Below are 25,708 nucleotides of genomic sequence, written 5' to 3'. Positions count from 1 at the left end.
GAAAAGGAAGAGACATCAGTGCACCATTTACCTCCACCGGTGAGGCACAAGTCATGAGAAGCAACAAGCTTTCAAGTTAAAAACAGAGCCACAAACCTGCCTTTTCTCCCTCTAATATTACACACACTTGCCAATGTTCACTTTGTGGAGTCATCTTAGAGCCCTTTCTTCCCTTAGCTGAATGCTTGTAGTATAAAGATATAGAAAAAAAACAAAAACAATCTTGGGGATCCGTGGTCTTTGTACATTGAGGTTCGCTTAAAAGGATTGTGCATGATTTGACGAGATGTGTTTCCAAAGAGTAAAATATGGGAGAGAAAAAAAAAAAAAACACTTTTCAAACAGAACAGAAAATAGCGGAAATAAAAACTGCTTATTTAGCAGCTAAAGAGCCATAAATGTCAACAAAGACCAAAGTGGAGCTCAAATTTAAAAAAACAAACCCCAACAGGCTTCTTCACGGCAGCGCTTTGGCCTCACTCAGTCCAGTGAACTGTGGATAATTCATGCTGATAATCGTGCAGAGTTAACGTGAATTAATTTCAATCCTGTAGCTTTTTTCTTCTTTTTTAATTAACACACACAAACAACCAGGCATCCAGTGTGTATCATTAATAATCCTGACGTAGCTGCTAATGGACGATTTTCCTAATATGGATGAGATGAGAACAAAAATAAGAAAGTGTCCCTACTAATGGATGATTATGACGTCCAAAGCTACAAAGCATAACAGAAAAGTTGCTTTCAAGTTCAAACACACTCCTTTATGTCCACGTCCACTTGATATTAAGCATTTCACCCAGATTTCCATGTTTGAGCCAAAAAAAGCAGCTCTGAAGCAGGATTTCTCAGTCGAGTAACGGTGACGGCCCGTGCTTACACGGCAAAATTTATTCTTACATTTAAGCCAGTCTTTAAAAAATAGTGTTGGCCAGAAAATGTTAAGCTCAGATGAATAAGGGATAAAGTACTGAGGAAGGAAAAGAAAGACATTTCCCAGCAGTGCATGAAATGAACTTGAAGCTTGCTCAGCACAGCTCTTCCACTGGATGTGAAACGAATGTGAAGAGGAGCAGGAAGAAGTGAGGTCCAGCTGGGCGGACGAGAGGATGTGATGTCGTGGGATGCAGATTTGTTTTACTCAAATGAGGAGGACAATGATTGAAGAACTTTTTTCCAACAGTCAGGTTAAAGTTGGAAACTTTGTGTTTCAAAAAGCTGCTAAGGTGTTTGCAAGCAGCTTAGCATTAAATAAAAAAAAAAATCCAGGTAACTTCTGCATTAACTCGAGTTTGTTACCAGGGTGCATCGCCATGGTAACCCATGCTGCAGCTCTAACCTGTTGCAGAGCAGGTTAATGTTGTCGCCGTCTACGGCACAAACAGAGCTTCTGCAATCCTAGAAGGTTTCTTAAACCTCTGGGTGTGACACCGCAGGCTGCACACAGCCCACTTCGATCTTAAGTGGGTGAGATTATAGATGACTGGAATAATCATTAAATATGAAATAAAGCAAGCGACACAAACAAAGAGCTTGTCATTGTGAGGTTTGCAAAGGGCTCAAACAACAATAGAGCTCAATTGCAGTCTGCACCACTGTTTCACAACAAGAAGCACAAAATTATAGCAACAAGTTATCTCCCTGCCGCGGTCACACGACACAATCTGATCTCCAGCTTGCACAGAGGCTCATATGAAGGGAAAAACATGACACTACAGAGCCTTCCATTCAGCCCCATCCACAAAAATACTGAGAAGGTCAAAATCTTGAAATGTCCCATCAGAGGGGGCAGTTTGGCATGTTAGCGTTTACACTGACGAATTGGATATTAGAGTGCAGATAAGCATCTACGGATCGCGGGTTAATACCAGGTACAAACAGAGCACATTTACAGGCAAACAGCCTTTCCACCTGCCACATATCAGTTTAAGTGTACATGACAGAACACAAAAAAGGATTATTTAATTCAAGTAACTGAATGCAGAGCCGCAAAAGTTAAAAAAAATTCATAATTTAATAGTAAATAACAGATAACAAGCGCCGCACCTTTTCAATTTGCATGCTAATGAACACAATTCTCCTCAAACTTAATCGCAGCGACACCAGGTTAATGAAATACGCTGCTAACTAAAAGGTCACATGAGACTGTAACGAGTAACTTCCAGCCCAACAACAAGAAGATAAAAGCGATCCTCAAATAAGACGTCGGTGCCGTTTTGGGGGAATGCTGTGAGAAAGCATCCTCCGGCACATCGCGCCGTTAACGAGCCCCGATACTGCAGAAACTCGGAGAAATACGCAACTACTGTCTTTTCCCATTTTAGATGACAGCACAAAAGATCTCAGTGAATTGGGCCTACGGGTGGAGAAAGGGGGAAGAGGTCAAAGGTAAAGCAGGCATATGATGAGGTCAAAGCTGGTGCTGCTTGGTTTATTACTGAAGCGCCGCCGCTCCACATCCTCCCTCCAAACCCTTTCAATTCCCGACTTTATTTATCATCTCTAATTCCCCTTCACATTCACTCCCTCTCCCCGTTCAGCTCGTCTCCGTTTCCCACACAACTTGACATGAAACGAAATGCAAGAAAGGAGGAAGTGAGGACTGAAAGCCCCCCCACCACACACACACACACACACACACACACACGCAGAGAAATTGAAAGAAGCAGTTACAGAGAGGGAAGTAAACATGATTTCTTTCCTCCTTTTTTGAGCACTTTGGTTTCACATGAGCACAGATTCCACTTGAAGATTCGCAGATGACCAGATAAAGAGTCGGCTTAACGCACACTAATCGTCCTGGGTGGCATCAGCAGAGTCAAGACTCAAGAGGACTGCAGGCAGGAAGCGAACATTAAAGTTAACAGTGTGTGTGGATAAGGTGTGTCTCGGGTTTTTTTGTTTTGTGTTTTTTTGCCTAGACACTCTGGCCTCTTGGAACTGATTCAATTAGCATCCGAATAATGACTAAAGACTTTAGGGGCAAGAAGGCATCTCTTGAATCTTTTCTGCACCAGCACTTGTTGACCTTGTGTCCCAGCACGAGTCTAGACTTCAGTTTTGCCTACAATGACAACCTTTGCATAGCTTCAACTTGCAAATAAAAGAAATTGAAATGACGACTATATAAATGTCGTGCTGTTACTCCTCTTACTTTTATCCACCGTCTGACACGAGCCATTTTACCTTCCTTTTAGGCCGCTTTGCAAGCCCGGCTGCTCTTCGCAGACAAAAGATATAAAGGGCAGGTCGGTGGGTGGGGTGTGCAGACCAAGCCCAAACATTAGAGAAAAACAAAAGCTGTCTGAAGTGTTTGGAGCACTGAAGCCAGAGCTTCAGGCAGTATTAGTGAAAACAAGAAAAATGGTTTTGCACCATTATCTGAGCTTTTCAGTGTGTGTGGATGAGGAGTGAGTGTGAGGATTTCACATCCTGCTGCTGTGGCTTTCATTGTCTGAGAAGAAGGTGCTGCAACAGGACAAGACGTATAACACAGAGCTGACATCAACAGGCACTCCTTTCCACTAATCTGACGAGGTTTCATTTTAACAAACAGAGCGAGCACAACCATACTGTACGATTCTAGCAACATCACTGGATCCGAGCTATGAAGAGAGGTTAATTCACTAAGAGACTAACAGCTACCTTCATTTAAGAGCTCACATCTCTGCTTTTAGGGATATTTTATTTTACATTTCATTTCACAGAGAAATCACAGAAAGAACGTTTGTACTGATTTAGCCCATCACCAGTTTGCACAGCCCACCACCAATCCATATACAAAAGCACTTACAAACACAGCAACCGCCCGCATCGTGCCGGGATTTTGTGCAGATTCGTGGATGCCCTGGTACCTCTAAGCCAAGACATCAGTGCAGAACTTATTCCAGTGTGCTCATGCCAGCGCTCGCTGTCAGTCTGCTGTTGCAACCTTCCTTGCCCCGGAGGTGCCGCCTGTCAGATAGTGCAATGCAAAAGGTTGAAGCTTACAGGGCACAGAGTCTGTCCACCTGTAACACATGTAATTCTACTTTTAATGACCTGAAAAATAATCTTTCTGGTTTGTGTTTACCACAAACCAGAAAAATATATATTTTTTAAATAGTCAGTGGTGCCTCAAGATAAGAGGGTTTAAATATTATAAAAGCAATTCATTAATATATATGTAAATTTCTTATATTATTAAAATATCTTATTGCGGGTCACCATAACACTCGTGACTAGTTAAAGAGGTTATATCTGTCAATGTAAGACGCTTCCAGCAACAGAAAAAATGCTGAAGTTAAGACAAAGAAAAAAAAAGCATAAAAACAAAGCCAAGAAGAGAAAAAGTCACATGCTTCAGCTAAACTTGTCTGAATGTCTTTAAGGCGTGAGTGGGAAAACACTGCTCACTGGGAAAACTGGGGAGAATTCACTGCAACCAGAACGTGCTGAAGTGAAGGAAAAGGGAAACTTCAGCCAAAACATTTATCAGACGACAATCTGATAACAGTGAAGGTGGAGAGAACGTAGCTCCTCCCTGTAACACCGCCTGTGTAAATTTCACACTTTGTAAAATTTAACTTTTGGAATCTCTAATTTTCTCTCTTTAATGGAGCTCTGTGGGATGTTTTTAAGAGTAAAACCTAAAAGGTTTAGAAAAACCCAAACTGCCGGCTGACGAAAGCAGCACAAACATTTGGTTTGTGCTGCTTGAAAGCCAAGCCAAGAGATAAACAGTTGCAGATATGAGGTCTGTGTGCTGGGAGGAGGAGGAGGAATTCCCCCTGTAAACTAATCTTAATTATACGTAGTATGCGTGTCACTATGGCAAAAAAGTAAAAGAAACAAAACAAGTCCTGTGACACCCACTGACCCACAGAAGTGCTCTGTGGAGAACTCTGTGTTTACACAGTCCCGTCTGGATGTCTGAGGACAGACTTCATCAGTGCAATAGTGTAACTAAAGAACAACAGTGTTACTCAGTCTGATTTATGAGAATTCAAGTACACAAAATTATTTTGCCCGATGACAAACGCACCCTTTGTGTAGTACGCGAAGCGAGGATCAGTGAGGCGCTTTGTGCCGTTTGTGTTTGAACATTACCGTAGACGCTTTTGTCTGAGCATTCTGGCTTTGTAAATATTTGAAATACCTCTCAAAATGCAGTATTGTGCACAAGTCTAGAGCTACCTCTCATTTCTTTATACTCTGAGAAAATATTTGTTATGACCATCTTCATTCTTCAACAGTCTGAACTCTCTTAGGCAGCTTTCTTTTCATTTCCTTAAGTGTTCTTCAAGAACAGGATAGTTCTGCAGGCTGTTCGAAGGACATTCAAAGCTTTCTTCTGTTCTTGTCAACATGAAATTAAACTGCTGAGCTCATGGGAGGCCAATCTATGATTGATAGAAAAACACACAATGGGACACCGAGTGTTTCACTACTGGCAGCGTCATACTGAAAAGCCGTTTCCAAACAGATGCTTTCTCGATGGAATTGCACGGTGCATCTGTATTCCATCAATTTGAAAAGATGCCCAACACCACTGACTGAAATGCAGCCAAAAACCATGACAGAGCCTCCACTGTGCTTTAGAAGTCTTCGTGCATCGTCCAGTTTCCTCTATTTTTTTAAGGACATGCTGCACACTGTGCCAAGTTTTTAAGCTAATAGCTCTTTAGGAATCACTTTGAAAGACCTTCAAAAACCCAAAGTCTGACTCCTTAGAAGCAAATTATAAAAAAATGTGAGCTGGCTCAAGACTTCTGTCACAGTTCTGCACATCAATTAAGCCATTCAAACAACTGTTAACATTCTCGCCCGTCCAAACAGTGTTTAGACGCCTCATTCTTGCATTAGACTTGCTCATTACACTTCCCATCGCCACTTAAAAACAATGACAAAATTGCATGAATCACACACTAAAGACCGTTTTACACACATGATTGTTTCCGTACTCAAACAGATCAAGAGCTGGACTTGTGTGAACCCTGAACAAACATGGACAAGTGGCTATGAAAATGTTACCACATCAGCAAAATATTTCATAGGTCGAATGATAAATGAGATCCAGATTCTCCGAAAGGCTCACAGGCTTTCTGCGGTGTGTGTGTGCAGCCTCGAAATCCACTTTTCTTATCTTTGATCACACACACAGACGCACAGGCACACAAATATTTTTCCACATGGGAAAGTCTCTCGCATTGTCTCATCTGGACAAAGAATTTCTCAGCTTATTCAGCACCACACTAAGTCTCTGAGCAGTCTGCTGGCCTCACCTAACAAGCTCTCTGGGGAGACATCAAAACAAAACAAAGCACCTTGGGTGCAGCAGTTAGTGAGACCAGCTCCCAACCAAACAATCAGAAGCACAGCCCAATCAGAGGGTCTTTAGTTAAGGGTCTCAACTGTCAGCCGCAGACGTGCTTCTCACAAAAAACAAACACCTAATTGCGCCGAACTGGAATTGCCAAACTTCTTAATTGTGTCCTTGGGCAATATTTGCAATACAAAGTTATTGGCTGAAGAGCTGTCAGTATCAAAATAGTGCATCAGTATCATGTGGGTGGACGGGGGATTATCAAGATGCTGAAAATGACACCAAGCAGATTCACATAAGGAATGCTCGAGCTATCAAGACAGTCCTGTTTTAAGTCTTGTGACCACATTATCAGTGGGAGTAATGGCAGAAAAACTGAAACAGAATAGTAAAAATACTTGTAATGATGTGGATTTTCAAGCATCAGGCAGCGACTTCTTCCTAAATGGAAGAGTTTTAAAATGAAACAGCACCCATAAAGTTTTATTGGCCTCACTCTTACTCCCAGAGTATCGCAGTAAATCTGTCGCCGCGCACCGCTGATCACAGCTTCTCTTGATCCTGCTTTTAATGCCTGCTGAGGCGCCTATCGTACAGGTAGCTCCTCCATTAGCAAACAAGTGTCCTGCACTAGAGGGATTCTGAGCAAGTCCAAGGTTTAAGTCAATACTTTTGCATTTCTTTACTCACTTGATGCACGGGGAATGACTGAAGCTGTTGCTCAGTCATTTCGTTGCTTTGAGTCTCTAATTTTAGATGAAAGGCACAGTTTTCATGTGCAAGAGCAGAATCTGAGAAAAGTACTTCTCTTTGCACAAGTTGTTTCAAATGCACGCTGCAGGTAATCTGATGGTGCAGATACGCCCTTGTCTTAACTCGATCCATTTCAGTCTACACATGAAGCATAACAGTACGTGTTGTACTCGTGCTGTAAACGCCAGTTTTTGTACTTTCTGCACAGCGACTCCAAAAAAATGAGCTCTGAAGCCCTTCTGGAACACAGCTCACCTGCAGCTCCAGATTGTGCTTAAAAAGTGTTGTCTAGACCAGTGAGGGACTGCTGGCCAGTAGAGTCACCTCTCCGACAAAGTGGCTTTCTGCCAGTTCCTCTTACATTTACAAATAAAACACGAATCCTGGACCAAAACGCAGAGCGCTCTACCCCGATCTCTTGCTTGATTCAATTGCTCCGAGCTAACGGTCGATGGACAAAGATGTTACTTATGGATCATCATTTTGTGGAATTGCCTGCCATTTTCCAAGAATCATAGTTCTGCGTAACAAACCATCTGGCTTAACAACCATCCGGAGCATCATTTCAGGGTAGGTGGGATCATAAAACTGAATCATGAGATTATCACAAGGTCGTAAAACCTGAAGTTCGTCACCATCACACTATGTGAGTCCATATCAGTTTTGAGGTTGACTGTGGTATTGAAAACATCCATGTGCGTCATGGAAACCAAAAACTATTTTTAATAGCTCCCATTGGTTAGCTTAACACAGGTTTCGATCACCACAAATGACTTTCAGCATACTTACCCATATGGGAAAGATATATATAAATCTTATAAAGTTTGTATCTGTCTTGTATGAAAAGCATATAAGTGTGAAAACAGATATAAGATCCCTTGAAAAATTATATAATGAAACTTGTATGTTTTGGATACTTCCTAAAACAATATATGAAAGTAATGCGAAAGTGGCCACTTTCATGAGTAAATCATGTAAGTTTTTACTATTTCTTTTCCGTATGGGTGATTTTGCCACTTTTGTACACTTGTGGTTAAAAATGGTTAATATTTGGAAACTGCTTCACCCATATTGCCATACATTATACTTCGTTCCTCGTTCAAACTTCCTACATAGGCACACGCTGGCAGGTAGCTAAATGCAGCCCCTCTTCGCTCGTCTCTTTGGCAGCAGAATCAGGAAATCCCACTCGTCTCCTCTCGGCTCACGGGTCACTGCTTTGGTGAGCGAGACTTCAGGAGAAAGCCAGAGTGCTAAATGGATTTCAATAATGCAAGCCCAGTGAGAGCCTCAGAAAGGTTGTGTGCATGTGCCGACTGCATGTTATGATGGAGCTGGGGTTTAGGTGGACATGAATATTGGGAAGCGAGCTGCGGTGTGAATGCGTGCTGCCTCTGAGGGGACCTGATAGGTGAGTGATAAGAATTACCGCTTCAGGTGCAGCAGACGTGAACGTGCATGCATGCGTGCGTGACTGAGCACGGATTGAGGTGAGAGGATGGGAAAAGCCTGCAGAGTGCCTCTATTCCTCCGATCTCATCTATAATTCAGCACTGTAGCGGTCTGTGAGGTCTTTTTCTCGATCCTCTGCTGTTTACCTTCAGTAATGAAGGTGGAGACGAGTGTTCTACGGTACATCTCACCATTTCTCCCCATCTACCGCCAACTCTCTGGAGGCCATACAGCTGTGAGCAGCAGCTCAGCGCGTTTCACTGAATGAAGTCCTTCTGAATCCAGAGAATGTGTTGAACTGGGTAAGGCCTGCCTGCTTCAGCCTTAAAGCCATCTAGAGCAGGGGTGTCAAACATAAGGTTCGGGGTCCAGAATCGGCCCCGCCAAGACTCTAATCCGGCCCACTGGACAGATTTGAATAATGTGAAGGAGGGCATCAATTTTTGGATTTTTTTTTTTTTTTTTTTTTTTTATGTATTTAAAACGGTTTTGCAGTTTTTCCTGGCGATAAAGCGTTAACCCAGAGTCATTCATATTACACCACAGTTATATCTTAGTGGAAAAACAAACAAAAAAAACCAACCAAAAAACCCCAAAAAAAACAAAAACCAGGAACTTTTCTATTGTTTAATTATTTATCTATTCACCTTTTTTAAACAAATGTGTCCACACATGAAAAAGACCATTTTCTGCAAATGAACAGAAACGTTCTGTTTTATAATTACAGCGCTCTCTCGGCAAGGAGCTAACAGAACTACTTTTTCTGTAATTTTACACATTTATTTCTTACAATTTAAGCCCAAACAGTCATGCAAAACATTTATTTCCTTTAATACAGCAGCATTTATTTAACAGATGGGAAAAATCTGAGACATACTGTTGAGACTGCATGTCTTTTTCTTATATGAAGATATCTCAGGGCTGGTCCGGACCACTTAAGATCAAAGTGAGCATTACTTTGCCCACAAAGTAAAAGGACATCTTTTACCTAGAATATTTCTAAAATGCTCTTGACTCAACATTTATGGATAATCTGAGTTCATCATAACAAAGCATGTGTCCCTGAGGTTATGGTAGCTCAGTCGATTGTGCATCTTTGCAGTGGCCATCCCCACAGTAGAGGTTTGGGACAAAACTATTTTTACTGAAGGAGAAACAGCACAAAACCACCTCCTGCTTTTCAACTACACGTGTAAAAAACAAAGAAACGCAATTTGTTTAAAAAAGGAAGCGGCTGCTAAATCTGAATGAATCGCGATTAAGTTATAGATACATTTCCACTCCTTTCATGCAGCAACCCTTCCTTATCTTTAAAGTTGAAACAAGGATTCAAGTCGATTTTGGCTCCACTGTATGGTTCAAGATCTGAAAACGCTGGATCCCACATTTCCTATAACATAACTCATTGGTTCCTTTCAGAGAGACGTTCTCTGCCCAAATACTTGCTCCTCCAAAAAAAAAAAAAAAAAAAAAAAAAGAGGGGGGGGGGGGGGGGGGGGGGGGGGAATAAACAGTTTTTTTTTTCATTTTGTATAAAATAAAAAAAAAAAAGGAACATTTTACATATTATGCTGTACATATTTAAATGGTTGTAACAAAATCATAGTTATTTATATTCCTATATGTTGTCAATACAAACAACAGTAAGAAACGTGAAGACGTCAGAGGTCAAATGTGACATGATATACAAGCCTTTATTTTTAAGGCCATTTGTCAATTTCTGACTAATAAACCATCAAGTGATCCTTGAAGACCTTGATGGAAGACCTAAGCTAAATTTGAAGGCATTGTTAACACGACTCCGCTCTACATTCATTCAAAACTATGATGTTTACAGACAGAATAACGCCACCAGAAACACGACCCCCTTGGCAGAACGTGATAAACATCAAAGTCTGTTAAATTAAACCTGAACATGACAACCAAGATCACAAAGTCATCAGGAAAAGCGTAGCCAAAGTTGACGTTTCCCATACAACCAGCTGCCTTTTGGAAACCAGATGTTTGCCCCCTGCTGGCAATTAAAAAGAACTCCGTGTTAAGGCCCTTTTAGGACCTGGTAGTTGCATCCATCCTTCAAATACAGTCATGTGTAACAAAGATCTGTCATGTGGGAGACTGAAAAAAACAAAACTAAGGTTTCAGTTGATCGCATCAGTAAAAGCTCATCAGAAACAGAAGAGCCGTGTTTCCCCCGCCCCCCACAGCCCACGCTGCACCGCTCTTTCCTTTGTTTTGAACCACTGGAGGAAGTTTACACTAGAAATTTGTTATTATTAATCTAAGGAAGTACATGGCACTGTATATTGTTTCAGTGTTATTAATGTGTGTTGTACTTCTGTATACTTGTAGATCCTCTTTTCTGTTTGTAACTGGAATAAGTGCACAGTGACTCCACCTCAGGGACAATCAAGCATCGCTCGGCTGAACTCTCCCCCCTCGCAGCTGATTCAGTCTCTTCTCACGCACGTCTTTCCTTCTATTCATTTCAGCTTTCTCTTAATGGATTTCTCAGCTAGGACCATCCGACCCCGGCGGTTTACAGAGACAGGTTGTGATCTCGTAGAGCCCCTCAGCCATGCCGAAACATTTTCCTCTGTTTTTAAGGTTCTTTCGCTCCGTTTCTACAAACGTCTCATTCCTGTCGAGGATGTGGCTCTGACTGTAATGGCGTTCTGTCCTCCTCGCACTTCCTCCGGTCACACTTGTAAAGGTCACATGTTCCTGTAGCCTGGAATGATTCAGATGCTGTCAGAAAATCTGTCAAGCTGTGCGAAACGCTGATTTAATACGGGGCCATTTATTTTCAGTAACAGACGTGACCGTGGTAACAACTGTACTTCATACGGCTTAGATCAGCAGTGTTCAAGTTACGTTTAATGGCTGTCAAGTACAATTTAACATCAGAATCACACAGACGACGGATCTGTGCGACTCCCGTGTACATACACTGACTATCGTAAAGACAGGAAAAGGCTGCGCAGATTAACCTCACCTTACCGTAAATATGAGAAAAGTTGCTCAGAGTAAAACACAAACAGACCATCAATGCCCACTAACAGATCTGAGTATGTAACAAACAGCATCTGGGTTCAGATCCGGACTGCAGTCTGCCTATTGGTGACCTAGAGACACTCCAGGCCTCAAAGGCCGGCGTCCTGCAGGTTGTAGATCGCACCCTGGGTCAACACACCTGAATCAAATGATTAGTTCATTACCAGCCTCTGGAGAACTTCAAGACATGTTGAGGAGGTCATTTAGCCATTTAAATCAGCTGTGTTGGATCAAGGACACGTGTTACTGTGTCGGCGGTCTTTAGCCAGGCAGACTGTGCCTGCGAAGTCCTGTTATCTGAAAACTGCAGTTTACAAATCGTCCATCAAAAGAATTTCCTCTTCAAAAACTTATTCGAAGATCAAATCTATTTTTATTTCGCTCTACAGTTCGTCTATCCAGAATTAGAATAGAACAGACAGCTACATGTACCCTTCAGGTACTGACGACATATCACATTTACGAGGAGGCAGATCAGACATCACTGTGACCTTCAGGTTAGACCTTTCTTTGTGATAAAAGCAAAATCCTACAAACACAATGCCACAGCTAGTGCTGGCTTCAAAGCACTAAAAAGGAGATAAATAGTTTGGTTTCTCCCAGGAAAACAATGACCTGCTGAAGGAGTGAGGGGAATATTGAGAGTGTGAACCTCGGGCTGAAGAGGTCACTGAAGCGTCTGAGCAGCTTGGCGCACAGAGAAGAAGGTTCACTATACAAACTTTGTATTTCTAGGCGTTACCATCACCTTAGTTCCCACCAGTTCCGACTTGCTAAATCTGTCACTTCTTCTCAGTTTCCTCTAACCTCCCACATCGCCGTGCTTCACTGTGCGGCGTCACCAACGACCGCAGTTCTCGCTGCAGTGATTCACCCCTTTAGTCACTTGCAGCATCCACCCCGTCTTTTGTTATCCGCGCCCACTCGCTTCCATTCTATTAGAGGTTAAAAGGCCAACTGCGAGATCTAGGCTGCTGCCGGCCCGTTACCGCCGCGCGTCGTGATTGCAGGGCGGGCTAAGCTGACTCACGCTAATGTTTTTGTATAATATCGGTGCGATAACGACAGGGCTCCGCAAATCAGCTTGACAACAAACAAAGATGTCTGGCTTGCAGCAAGGCTTATCCCCAAGGCGTGTGATTATAGGCGAGACAGAATTAAAACACCAAATCTCCTGTCAGGTTTTTCCCACCTTCCCCTCCTCCCCCTCGTCCCCACGCAGCCTGGTCTGAGACCCATTGCCTGTCGCTCTGCTTTCTGCCTGAAATACCGACGTGATTATTATTGTTTGGGGGGGCGGATGCTGGAGAGCAAGTGGATCTGTGTGTGCACGGGCTCGACTTGGAGAACACAACAGGTCCCATCGTGGGAGAAAACCAGCGGGTTTTCCTCGATCACCATCTCGCTCTCCTACTCGCCACACGCCTTCAGCTTTTTCCCGCCATCTTAAAGCGAAGCGTCAAGACAGCAGCCTTTAAAATTGCTTACTTGTAAATTGAGCCTAACATTGCAGGCGTGTGCACAGAGCTGGGATTAACTGAAGTAGGTCAACACCCAAAGAAAGGAAAAGAAAAAAAAAAAAAAAAAAAACCCAAAAAGCCCAACAACAACAAGGCTGGAAAATTCACTGACACGCTGCTATTGTCTGCACAGCTAACATTGTTATTATGGAAACAGGAAGATGGAGCCCATTAGAAAGCCTCCATTTCAGCTCCAGTTAAGCCTGATGGGTCTTTGCATTAGTCCACGGGGCAGGTGGTAATAGCTGAACGCAAAGAATCAGGCCCGATGGACCCAGAGAGCGTTCTGCTGCATTATGCATAACTGAAAAAGGCCACATCGGTTTAAAAAGCAGCCAAATCAACATCCAATATTTTGGGGGGGGCAGGCGTTGCTCAATTAAACTTTTCCCCCCTGTCTTGCATGACAGAGGCTAACGAAAGCAGCTCGTTCAACTGCTTTTAATCACCGAGCACTCGTTTGAGAAAGCCTGATCAGGGACAGGAATGAGATAAAGAAAAAAAAAGAAGCACGTAGAGGGAGAAACGGAGGCAGTTTGAAGCGAAAGCATGAGGGCGAGGAAAGAGGAAGATTAGCGCTAGAAGTGGTGCAGCAGGACGCTATGCGGCTTCAGATGTGAGCGAGGGAAGGAAGAGAGAGAAGCAGAGAAAGAGATGTGGGGGAGGAAAGCAACGGCAGAGCTGAACAAAATAAAGCCAGAGGTCATGTGTGATTTAGATCACAGGGAGGAGGAGAGCCAGGTCGAGGAACTCGTTTTGAGGGGGACACAGTTGAAACAGTGGGCACGTTTGCGAGCACATACATTAGCTAAGGTGGATATACACGTTCAAAATAGCAGCCCGGCTGAGGAGGCATTTTTTAAAAATAATATCACAGCAGCTGGATGATAAAACAGCTAAACCAAAAAAGTCCAACATGGTGTAATTTCTTTGCTGCTTCTCTCACCAGATGTTAACACAACTGCAGTCACTCGCAGCCTTAAAAATAGGCCTGTTTTTCTGCCACCGTGCAAAATACTGTTTTTCTTTCCCATCGCTGTTAGCAATGACAGTTTTTTTTTCCCCCACAGAAGGAACTCGCTAAGCTGTATAGGTGCCAAGAGGAATTTGAGTAATCCAGCTGGGTTAATCGAGTTCTGCTTCTGCGATTACAACCTTAATGCGAGTAAGATAACTCTTAAGGGGTTTATCTGACAGTTGCAATATTACCCCGCTGGTTCTAATCAAATTATTAAAATATGTGTAAACACAGCAAGTGACAGAGGAGCAGACGGTGAGGTAGACTGGTGCATGAGAAAAGGAAGTGAGATGCCCACAAAGATGAAAGAGGATCAGGTGATCACTGTCAGCTGTGTGAAAACGAAAAAGTAGAAAGCTGCTATCAGTCCTTACGCTCTATCAGGCTCAGTTCAAAAGCACAAGCAGTGAAAAAGTCTTTAAAAAAAAAAAAAGAAAAAAAGAAGAGCACTTGGCATCTGTACCGGTCCTTCGCGTGCCTTCAGACGTACTTAAAACCTTCGTGAGCATTTCCTGAAAAGGGGGGACGCAGGAGGGTGTAAAAAAGGTGAGATGTGCAGTGTGACACGGGTTATAGATGAGATGTGACTTCCTGTCAGACTCACAAATTCTTCATTTAAGGGCTTTGGTGGATTCTGTCTTGTGTTATAAAGTACATATATAAGAGATTCAGTTTGTCTGGGATAAACAGGAGGAGCATCTGCTCCCACAGCCGCCTCCTAACCTTCATCAACTAAAAAGCCAACAAGTGAGTGATTAGCACACAGGCAGAAATGTTACATATAGGACTTTAAAAACTGATACAGTGGCAATCTCTGATTATTTAAAATTAGGGACAAGGAAGATAAACAGATTTGCCATCATTTGTTAGGCTTCCTTGTTTATCCTCTTTCTGATTGCTCTGTAATCAGCTGTTTTTGTGTTTGTGGGGATCCAAACACTCTTGCCGGTATGCCTAACATGGCTCAAGGGTGTTTTTTTTCCTTAATTTTCCATTTATTAGCCATTATACACACACACACACACACACACACACACACACACACCAATATCCATAGATCAGCTAGTTGCTAATAAGTTGAGTAAGTAGAATACTGTCACTCCCCAGGAAAAAAGGGAGTTAATGTATAAATAAGTGCTGTGACAGCCACACATACACACTTTACAGTAAGAAATGAATAATACTGCAAACCAACAGTTGGCAATACTTTACTGTAAAGTCTGTATGCCAAACTGTTTCTATGTTGCCAGTAAATTCCTTGCTGGCAACATAAATCCTGCAGATAATCAAAGGTGGTTTCAAAGGTGATTAATATGTTGCTCGACTTGGCTGACCAACCTAAGCATCGGCATAGTGAAAGTATATTTTAGCTATTAGCACTGTCCACATCTATAACGTAGGCCTGAGCACATGAAGGGTGGGAGGTTGATGCTTTGAAAATATAAACTCATCCATCTCCACGGTGATATAAGCACAACAATAAAATGGTCAAATACAGAGAGAGAAACAAATAGCGGAAAAAATGAGTCAACTAAGACGAGTGTAAAATATAGGGCTGAACGATATATCGCATTTGCGATAATATCGCGACATGATCAAGTGCAATTTTCTAACCGCAAAGGCTGCGATTATAAGGCTGTCCAAATTACTACCATATCCCAGAATTCATAGCGCGGCCCAGCCAAACTCCAGTTTCCAACAATGGCGGCCGCTACTAAGTTTTAAAATTACTCATACTAATCTTTCTGGGTCACAAAATAAACTTTTAACATATTTTCAGGCGAGAAAGTAGTTGTGTAAACATCAAATATCTGCTCGGTTTATCAAGATATCCCATATTTGCAAAAGTGCTTCGACGTTTTCAGAGGCGTCTGCTACCCACCAGCTCGACAGCTAGCCGGGAGCTCGAGGGTTACTGATGCGGCCGAGAACGGCACAACTCCCGGCACATCATTTTCAGATCACCGCGGAGTTTCGCTGCTCGGGTTAAACGTAATATATAAGTCACTTAGACAACCTAAAAATGTTATTGTTGGGCTTTTTTCAGTGTTTTGTTTGTTCGTGAGTAAATCGGTTTGGCTGAGATTAAAGTTATTAGATTAGATAAAATAAAACTTTATTAATCCCCCGGGTGGGTTCCTCCTTGGTTTTCACACAGCTGACTAAACGTCAAACAGAAAACTTATTAAACAGAAGTATGAGACAGTCGAGAATTTACACCAGTGTCTGGTTATATTTTAGATAGCAAGAAGCAGACGGCCGAGTTTATTAAACTCCACCGAGACAGCGGTGACGCTAATCAGAACTAGCCTTCTGATTCAGAAGGCTAGACCGTCCAGTTTCACGCCTTTAAACTTTAAAGGCGTGTTTGTGTGTGTGTTTATACAATTGCTATTATGTTTGCACTTTATGTGTAATGTTACTGACTGCAGAGATCAGTAAGATGTGTGTATTTTTTATTTATTAGTTTTATTTATTTAATATTATTTTTTAATTGAATGACTGTCTAGTAGTTCACAGATGTCGAAAAACTGAGTGTGGTAAAGCCACTGATTTTGTTTATGTATATTTCTGCAATCTGCACATTGTACTGACTTTCATTTTAATGTTTACACCAGGGTTCCTTGTCAGCACTTTATGCTCAGATGTTTGTAAGCTAAAAATAAACTATTGTGTATGTTCAAATATACTGTTGTGATTGAAGAAGTTAAATAAAAATGTCAGTCATCAATTCATGCATCACCTCATGTCATCATAACAGAGGTCTGTCTTCCAGGAAAGAACAGTTTAAAATTAATGTAATATAGTATTGGCCATACTATATGATGTATTGCTTGTCTTTGTTTAATAATACAGAAGACAAAGACCTTAAAAAATAATCGCATATCGCATCGCAATCGCAATATTGGGGCAAAAAAATCGCAATTAGATTTTCCATAATCGTTCAGCCCTAGTAAAATAGATTCTGATATTAGCAGTTTGCAGAAAAGGACTGTAGTTTAAGTCTAAATGTCACTTTAAACACTACACTGGACGTATACAGGCTCATCTTCACTGCTGGATAAAGCACAATTCTGCACACAAACAGTGACTAAACTGTTGCTGGAGCCACTACAAAGCTGCAAATCTGGACTTGTTTACATTCAGAGCAATTTTCCAGCTAATGGTTGTCAGAGTGCTGCACAGACACAGCTCTGTCACAGCGGTGAACAGCTGGCAACATTTTAAAACCAAATGAAATCCTCATCAGGATTTTTCCCCCCAGATTCCACTCAGTTGGTCATTTGAGACTTATATTATAATAATAATAATAATAATAATAATAATAATAATAATAATAATAATAATAATAATAATAAAAAATGTCCTTCTCTTGTTCGGCTGGGCACCTGTAATTAAAACCCCCAGATTTCTTTGAAAGCTTTTCATTTGTCATGCACAGCTTTGAAAAAGTTGCTTGTAAAAGTTGACACGAGCTTTAAATTGCTTTAAAGTGCAGTCATCCCCCCGTATTTATATGAAACTGTCGATACATATGAGAGAGTGTAAGCCTGCCAGCTTAACCCATTTGTTGACTCATACCATAACCAGATGCCTCACCTTGTGCAACCCCGGGGTAAAAATAAGAAAAAACCTTTGTTTCCTGTCTCTCACCCTTACCACGGTTCTTTTTCCAGCCTGAGGCACAGTTTTCAAGCAGAGTGACAGATTGATCAGCAGTTGCTGTCGCACATGTGAGAGAGCAAGTGTCCGATTGAGTTTGGCACAATTTGGCACATCTATAACGTAGGCCTGAGCACATGAAGGGTGGGAGGTTGATGCATTGTGCAGACTTGTAGCAAGACCAGTGCCAACTGCAACCACAAGGCCTGTGTGTGCACGCCGCAGCTCACTTATCTGTTACAGGCACAGTTCAGGAAGTGCGCCGTGCACGGTGGGAATTCAAAGCTTCTGGGTTCCGTGTGTGTATTTGGAAAGTTGACCGCGTATCATCGCGGCAGGAGGAAAACCCCCACACCGCTTTCCTGCACTAGAGAGCACGATTTGGTTAAAAGAGACTTCGGCTCTTTGTCCGTTGCAGTTATCTCGCCAACACACCGTTCTTAACGCCACACCCTCTTTCATATTCAGGCTTGACATTTAGGCAGTTAATTTTAGGAACCGCACAGGGAAGCAGAGTCTGGAAGAAGCACTACGCCACAGTAAAAATGTCAGTGGAACTCTGTTTTAAGAACTCATATATGTTATATGAGTTCTTAAAACAGAGTTCCACTGCCTTTTCCCTGATCCATGACCGCCCTGTGGATTAAAGTCCCGCTTTAACCTCTCTGTGAACCATCCAAGAATGAAAAGGATCGTTTTAAAGAAAACAGCCAGGGAACTAGCTCGAGGCTTTTGTGATACTTCCAACAGCACCACGAGCGCTGTGCTCTGTTCCTAATTATGCCGATTCAACAGTGGCTCTAAAAGGTTGGGCAGATTTCTGAAAAAATGCACTGACCTTTGATCCATTTCCACTTCCAGAAACTTCCTGATTCGTGAATAGTGACAATGGACATCCCACCTATTGCCACTGTACTTACAATTGCAAAATACTGCTGACATGTTGCCATTCTGTGAGCTGGGAAACGGAAAGAGGGGAAAAAGAAAAGAAAGCAAACCACGAGAAAAGCTTGTGAAACAAGAGAAAAGACCTTGCAAGACACTGGTGCAACTCAAGAGCCACACTTATGACACCTCAGATCCGCCTCCAGCGGTGTTGCCATAGAAGCGTCACATTCGACAATAATAATAATGGATTGGATTTATATAGCGCTTTTCAAGGCACCCAAAGTGCTTTACAATACCACTATTCATTCACTCTCACATTCACACACTGGTGGAGGCAGCTACAGTTGTAGCCACAGCTGCCCTGGGGCAGACTGACAGAAGCGAGGCTGCCATATCGCGCCATCGGCCCCTCTGGCCAACACCAGTAGGCAAGTAGGGTAAAGTGTCTTGCCCAGGGACACAACGACCAGGACAGAGCCCAGGGATCGAACCGGCGACCTTCCGGTTACAGATGCGATTCCCAACCCCCTGAGCCACGGTCGCCCACGACGAGGCCTCTGAGGTGCATCAGTTTCTTCTTTGAGCGGATTTTGGTGATTTGATTTCACCTGAATAAGAAGTGCGCAGGCTCCAACCCTCCAGAGCAACAGTTAAGTGTTTTGCACATACTTCTGCTGGATGGCACCTCTGTGTGTAAGGAGCTGGTCACCTGCCCTGAAAATTACTGGTGAACTGCCAGTGCTACCCCTCAGCCTGCTAAGTAGGCATACCTATGGTATCAATTTCAAAATCCCACAGCACCTGGTTCTCTAGTTATCACTTTCACAAGATTTTCAGAAAACGTACTCTGATCTCGAGGTCAAGCACCGAGATTGGACCTGGTCCAAGATTTTTAATAGTTGAGCCTCTGGTATCAATATGAAGCTCCTACGTCACCTTGTTTTCACGTTATCACTTTTGCAAACTTTGGTGTTGCAACGATAATACCCGATTAGAATATGAGCGCTTCATTATTTACCCACTGATATTTCTCATGTCGTGCTGTTGTTCTATCATATTAAAAAAAAAAAACAAAAAAAAAAAAACATGTTCTTTCTCGATGCCTCTTTTTTCCCCCAATTTTCTTGTAGCAGCAGACGTGAGGACAAGCATCCATTCAATCCTTTTAGCTCTACATCTGGCTCACGTTTCCCTGCCAGCGTCCACCTTGACCATCTGGAGAGAGGAGCAAACCGACTTGCATCTCAAGTGCTCTTATCTCTGACGACCCCTTCTTCCCTTTCGTCAGCCCAAAAGCACCAACTGGAAAGGTCAGGAATGTAGAGGCAGAACGGTGTGTGTGTGTGTGTGTGTGTGTGTGTGTGTGTGTGTGTGGGGGAGGAAAATGTCAGGCAACCTGAGCTTCTTGTCAGCTGGATGTGCTTTTGTGCCGTGCTCCTTCGCCTGCTAGCGCTCATGCTACTCTTCCCAGAGATGAGAGCGCGCACACACACACACACACACACACACACACACACACACACCAACTACTATGAACATTTTTAAAGTTCCCCCAGCTGATACCTCATTGTCATTCTCCTTCCTTCCATCCTCTACCACCTCTGTCTTCCTCTTTCAGCTCTGTTTCAGGCCTTTAAACATAAAGTCTCCACTAGTTTCTGCTTCCCATGGCGGCTGGGGCAAAAGAGAGAAAAAAAAAAGGTTTGCAAAGCTTAACACATCAGCAGCTAAATCCTCAGAGCTCCCTGCGAAGCCATTCAGCACATCAACTCAACATGGCACATTTTTCATTATCGTTACCCTGACAAATCACCAGACAACACAACAATGAACTCCAAGGTGCGAGTGCTCCTGGAACACATTTTATTAATAGGTAATGTGCAAACAAAGTCAAATGATAATAATATATTGCAAGGAAGGAAATTATGACTGGTTCAGTCATCGGCTTGAAACCAAGTAGCAGCAGATCATGATGATGTGTCAGATTAGCTCCAAATTCACAAAGAGTTTCTGCTACATTTTCACTCTAGACCTCTACATGAACCTGGAAATGACTTATTGAAGACTGAAAACCTGGTCAAGTCACAACATGAAGGTATGAATACAGCTGTTGTGCATGAGCTCAGTGGAAACAGCCAGGTCACCTGGTTCGAGTTTGCACTCCGGAGCGCCATGACGAAGGGAAATAACTTTGTTTTACACATCTTTATCGAAATATGTCAACTAATATTTTGCCATGTGACTCGGGCCTCATCACACCTAGGCAACGAAATCGAGTTTTATTCTGTCGGCAGATGGAGGTGGCACAGCTTTCCTTCTTTAAACTATTGTCCACATAAAGACCGGTGCTGACCTTTTAAAATTCCCCTAGTTTGTCTCCGCCCTTTCACCGTTTGTGACATCTTCATTTGGAGAAACTAAATTCTTCAAACATCACAGTGTTGAATGAGCATCTACTCTCAGTGTTTCCCACACATTTAGATCCTTCCAGCGCCTTTCCAGTGCCCTTACCCTGCGGACTGTCCCCAACTCTTTGTTCTGCTCTCCGGCCCACGAATGACTTCTCCACCTGCTGTAGGTTTGCTGCAGTCCAAGAAGGTGGAGTTTGGAACACGTCTGACCAGAGGATGAGATCCTTCTGGGATAACGTCACAACAGCGATGCAGCCAAAAGCTGACTAGTAAGGAACTCGAGAGGGGGAATCATTGCAGAGATGGCAACATTCCCACAAGCACATATATACTTAACAAAAAGCTAAGCCCTGTCATATATAAGGACATACACAGATTAAAAACAAACACTAGCTCTACATCTACTTGGCTGCTGCTTCTTTTTTGGCTCATTCTACAAAATCAAACTGGAGCAGATGGCTGTCAGGGGTTTGATGAACCACTTAAGGCTTCTGCCTTGCTTTGCTTGATTGAAGGCAAATGGAACATTTTATTTTGAAATGCAAATGATCTCACTCTCTCTCTGCTTTTTTCCTGCTTTAATGGAGTGATTGCATTAGAAGAGGGAAGATGAAACTCACTTCTCTCAAGCATTCCCTGTGCTGGAGCACCGACAGTTTCACGAACCCATGTAAGTCTGGTCTCGCAAGAACTTTAATGTTTTTGTTGTTTTGTGGTTGTTTTTTGAGCACAGGCTAATTAATAACTACAAAATAGATTTTGCTATTCGTGACTGTACATTGAAAGCTTTAATCTCGTGAAACTGTGACATGAATTGTAAGTGTGCGTCTGTTCGCTGGAGCAACATAAAAAATGTTTTGTTTGAGGGTTTTTGGGTTCCTAACTCCACCGTAAAACATCAGCTTTGCATAAATTGCACGCAGAAGCAAGAACATAGGCAAATGATATATCCAGCCAATCCTGGCAACACACGTTGGGTGCTATATTTTTAATGCCAAATTACTGAGAGAGAATAAAACAAGCATGTGCAATTTGTGCCCACAAGCCACCACAATCCAGAAGTGATGACCTGCCACTGATAAGTCCTGAAAACCCTTTCTGTTGAGGTAAATATAGCCCCTCGTTGATAGACGCAGAATGTCACTTGGGTACAACCCTGAGTGACGGGAGACAAATTTAAAAAATAAAATAAGCAAATAAGCAAACGGTCCATCAGGCTTCTCCACCTGCCTCTGGAGAGAAAAGTGAAAGGAGGGAGAGGTGACTGGCAGCTCATTATACTCTGCAAGACAACCTGTTAATGATACAGGCAGTGGGTGAATGTGACACTCAGCTAGCGCCTTACCCCTACTAAGATGGGAGAAGATGTAATTACGCACACACAGGCAACTAAAGCAGACAAAAATAACACTGGAAATTTGGTCATTTTCTTAAGTAACCATCAGACTAGTTTCTGTGAAGGCGTAGCTGCTTTGGGACAGATGCTGCAGGCAGCGCTGAGAGCATAAATTAGAGATACTCGACTGACCGGCAGAAAACTCACGTGAAGTATATTTAGGCACAGATGCACTGCTCACACCTGATAAACAAATGAAGTCCAAGTTCCTGCAAATCGAGCTGTTGTATAGTTGCATGTGTGCCGTTTTGCATACATAAAAGCCACTGAAACTGAAAACTGAGAATTGGTAGTTTTGCTCAGCAGAAAGTTTGATTTTTAGAACGCTCGAGCCTAACGATAGCTGGCATACAGTTAGCCAGTAGCGTCCCTTTGCCGATTGGACGATAAAACCTCAACTTGATCTTTCATATCTTGAAACTGGAGGTTCAGGCATGAATTTCGATGTCTCTCCACAGCACGTGAACACCCATGACTCCTTTTCTCCTCCACTTTGTAAAATGCAGTTAGTGAGAAGGGAGATGCCATTCCCAGCAACTGTATAGAAACACAGTGGGTGAACATGGCGGCTTCCGAAAATCCCCAAACCCACTTCTAATTTTATCAGCTTGTTGGAACATATATAATTATGTAATTAAACACTATTCTGCGTATATCCACAAGTACAATATCCAACTTTACCTTTAAAAGAAACATTCTCCGACGGGTGACCATGAACAAAATAGATTTTCTCTCTCAGCTCTCTCCGTGGATGGACTGGATGTTTCTATAGTGACATCACCAGATATCATTTTTCAGTACATTTGCTGGGCTGGGATAAGCAGCCAAATCTGATTAAACCCTGGATGACCGTCCTCTGGGATTTGCGATTTCTAAATCATCCATCAGCTCGAGCTACCTGTTCCCAAAACCAAACACCTGCTTCTGACTCTATTCTTAGTTTAATAATAACATTTGTTGCTCCCAGTTCTTTTTTGTTTGCCATCTGCGTCCCATCTGACTATTTATGCCCGGAGGTTTCATGAACTGAGCCTCACTTAGAGTTAAAGCCAGTCTATAGCCTCGCTGATATGAGAACCTCTACAGCTACCCCAGTTGGAAACCCACTGTATGATAAATCATTCAAATAAAACCATCAGAGAAGTTGAATTACCTTCTTTAGTCGACGTACTCGCAGCCCACTGAACTCTATACGCTGACAACAGTTCACAAACCAAAGCCTGTGACTTATGCTTGCCGACAACAGTGTGCTGCAAAGTTTCACCTCTGAAACACACCAGCAGCCCTCCACTTCACTGCTCATTCAATTTCCTGCTCCTTTGCATTGCTTACATTTTACATTTTCTGGCACGAGGAGAAGAATAAGGTTCATTTCCTGGATCACTTCTGTTTCAATCAACCAGCTGTATTAAATGCAGAAGGAAAAGCTTCTGCTCCCCAGCAACCAAGAAGGAAAACAACATTCCTTTAACCTTAAAAAGGTTCGTGGCAGAAAGGACTCATGTGTGAAGAGTGAAGTAAGAGGGGTGGGTGGACTTCTTTAATGAGATTAATTAGCGCGAGTAGGAGGGGGACAATGTAGGAGACAAAACGTGATTCAGTGGGGTGAAATGAGTGCATTCTTAACATGATGAGTTTTCTGCATATAGCAACTCTCGCTTTGACGAAGGTCAACCCACCTCCATTGTTCATTTTAATGTGTCGCATTCATGTATATGTTATTGAGTGAGTGTGCATTGTGTTCATTGATTCGCTGCAAATGAAGTTTCCCGTTAAGGCACAAAGAAAGTTTTGAACTGACAACGCGACAACAAATTCTTGAATTAAGCTGACAATGGCGAGACAGTCCATCTGGTTGAATTGCAATTCGGTCTGAACACACACACACACACACACACACACACACACACACACACACACACACACACACACTCCGATAGATAAACTGGATCGTTTATACACACAGCCAGCCTCTCTCTTTTTGGATAAATGCAGCATTATGTGCCTGAAACAGTGAGGGGTACATAACAGTCGGGGCTTTCCTCCAACTTCATGCCCAGTCAATGAGTCTTTAAGAGCAAATTATGGACATTCAAATGTAACACACATCACTTTGAATACACAAACACACACAGTTCCTGTTTCTCATCAAGTCAAATTGCTCATAGATAAGCAGCAATAGCCAGAACGGTTTAAAAGTATGTTTTAAATACATCCTCTGTCATAAGGCATCTCAGTACAATCTTTTATTTTATGCTTAAAACTCGAGTCCGATTGACCGAAAGCTTCAGACTGAGGTTGACATTCAGCTTTCTAAATGTGTTGCCAACAAGAAGGAGAGTAGAGTTTCCTCTGGTAGGCAAACATCATCAACACCACGACCAGGCTGAAAGGCGTTTCTCCCACGTGATATTTTTTGCCAATACTGATAGCAAATAGCTAATATCAGTCAATGTTAGCTTCCAAATATATCAGTCAAAGGACCATTATTCAAACAGAAGAGTACATGCACGTTTTAATGTAAGAGATGTATTACTGCGGAACAGGAGTTGGGGAGCGAAAGTTGTGCGATGATCACTCCAGCTTTTAATCCAACATATCCTATTATTGGGAAATGTTCGTCGGGGAAGTGCTTTCTTACTTCAGCAAGACAATGCTAAGACACATTCGGAGGTAATCTGAAAGCATGAGTGCGTATTAAAGAGCTCAACAGCCAAGTGCAGATGCAAGAAATCATTTGCTGATTAATGAAAAATACAATCCTTCACTGACAAAAAACAGTGATGGCAGCTTGATAATGACGACCTGCAGAGTCAGCACAAGCTGTACCTCAGTCAGGGAAAAGGACAAACAAAAAAGGGGAAGCAGCTTGTGACAGGAAATAAGACGAGAAAGGAAATTTTGAATACATGTGTCACAACAAGTTTCTGATCAGACGCGCGGCCCTGTGATCGGAGAACAACTGCGCTTCTCAATTTAATATGCCAAACGTCCTCACAGGTCACGAGCAATACTTATCAAAAAAAAGAAACAAGCTTGTATGTTTCTGGTGTGATTAAGTCGAGCGGGTTGGCTTGACCCAGGCGACCACAGAGCAAGATCCTTCATAGCAGAGCCTCAGTGGAATAAACAGCTCAGTAAGCATCTGCTAATGACTGCGGTAATCTTGAAACTAAGAATCAATGCTTGTTAGCAAAAGCCTCTGCAAGAAGTTGAGTGAGCTTCGTTGAGATGTTATGGTTGATGTCA

General features: G+C 42.5%; 1 protein-coding gene across 6 annotated transcripts in view; it reads right to left on the bottom strand.

Annotated features, from left to right (window-relative positions):
* mgat3b (beta-1,4-mannosyl-glycoprotein 4-beta-N-acetylglucosaminyltransferase b) overlaps nucleotides 1-25,708 on the bottom strand; it is a 55,677-nt gene that overhangs the window by 7,285 nt on the left and 22,684 nt on the right. For 4 of the 6 annotated variants that reach the window (XM_086294933.1, XM_086294935.1, XM_086294931.1 and 1 more), the window contains one exon: nucleotides 3,794-3,954. The exons of the other annotated variants lie outside the window; for them this stretch is intronic. In XM_086294933.1, the coding sequence (XP_086151059.1) occupies nucleotides 3,794-3,870 (77 nt within the window). In that variant the 5' untranslated portion in view covers nucleotides 3,871-3,954. The remainder of the gene's footprint in view (nucleotides 1-3,793; nucleotides 3,955-25,708) is intronic. 6 annotated transcript variants of the gene reach the window in all.

Source organism: Aulonocara sp. 'chitande type north' Nkhata Bay, linkage group LG6 (genome assembly GCF_057382095.1).
Source record: "Aulonocara sp. 'chitande type north' Nkhata Bay isolate Kocher_YH1m ecotype deep benthic linkage group LG6, A_spYH_male_GT1.1, whole genome shotgun sequence".
In the NCBI taxonomy this organism is placed as follows: Eukaryota; Metazoa; Chordata; class Actinopteri; order Cichliformes; family Cichlidae; genus Aulonocara; species Aulonocara sp. 'chitande type north' Nkhata Bay.
The sequence above is the reverse complement of the archived record's forward strand: the minus strand, read 5'-3'. Positions and strand labels throughout refer to the sequence as shown.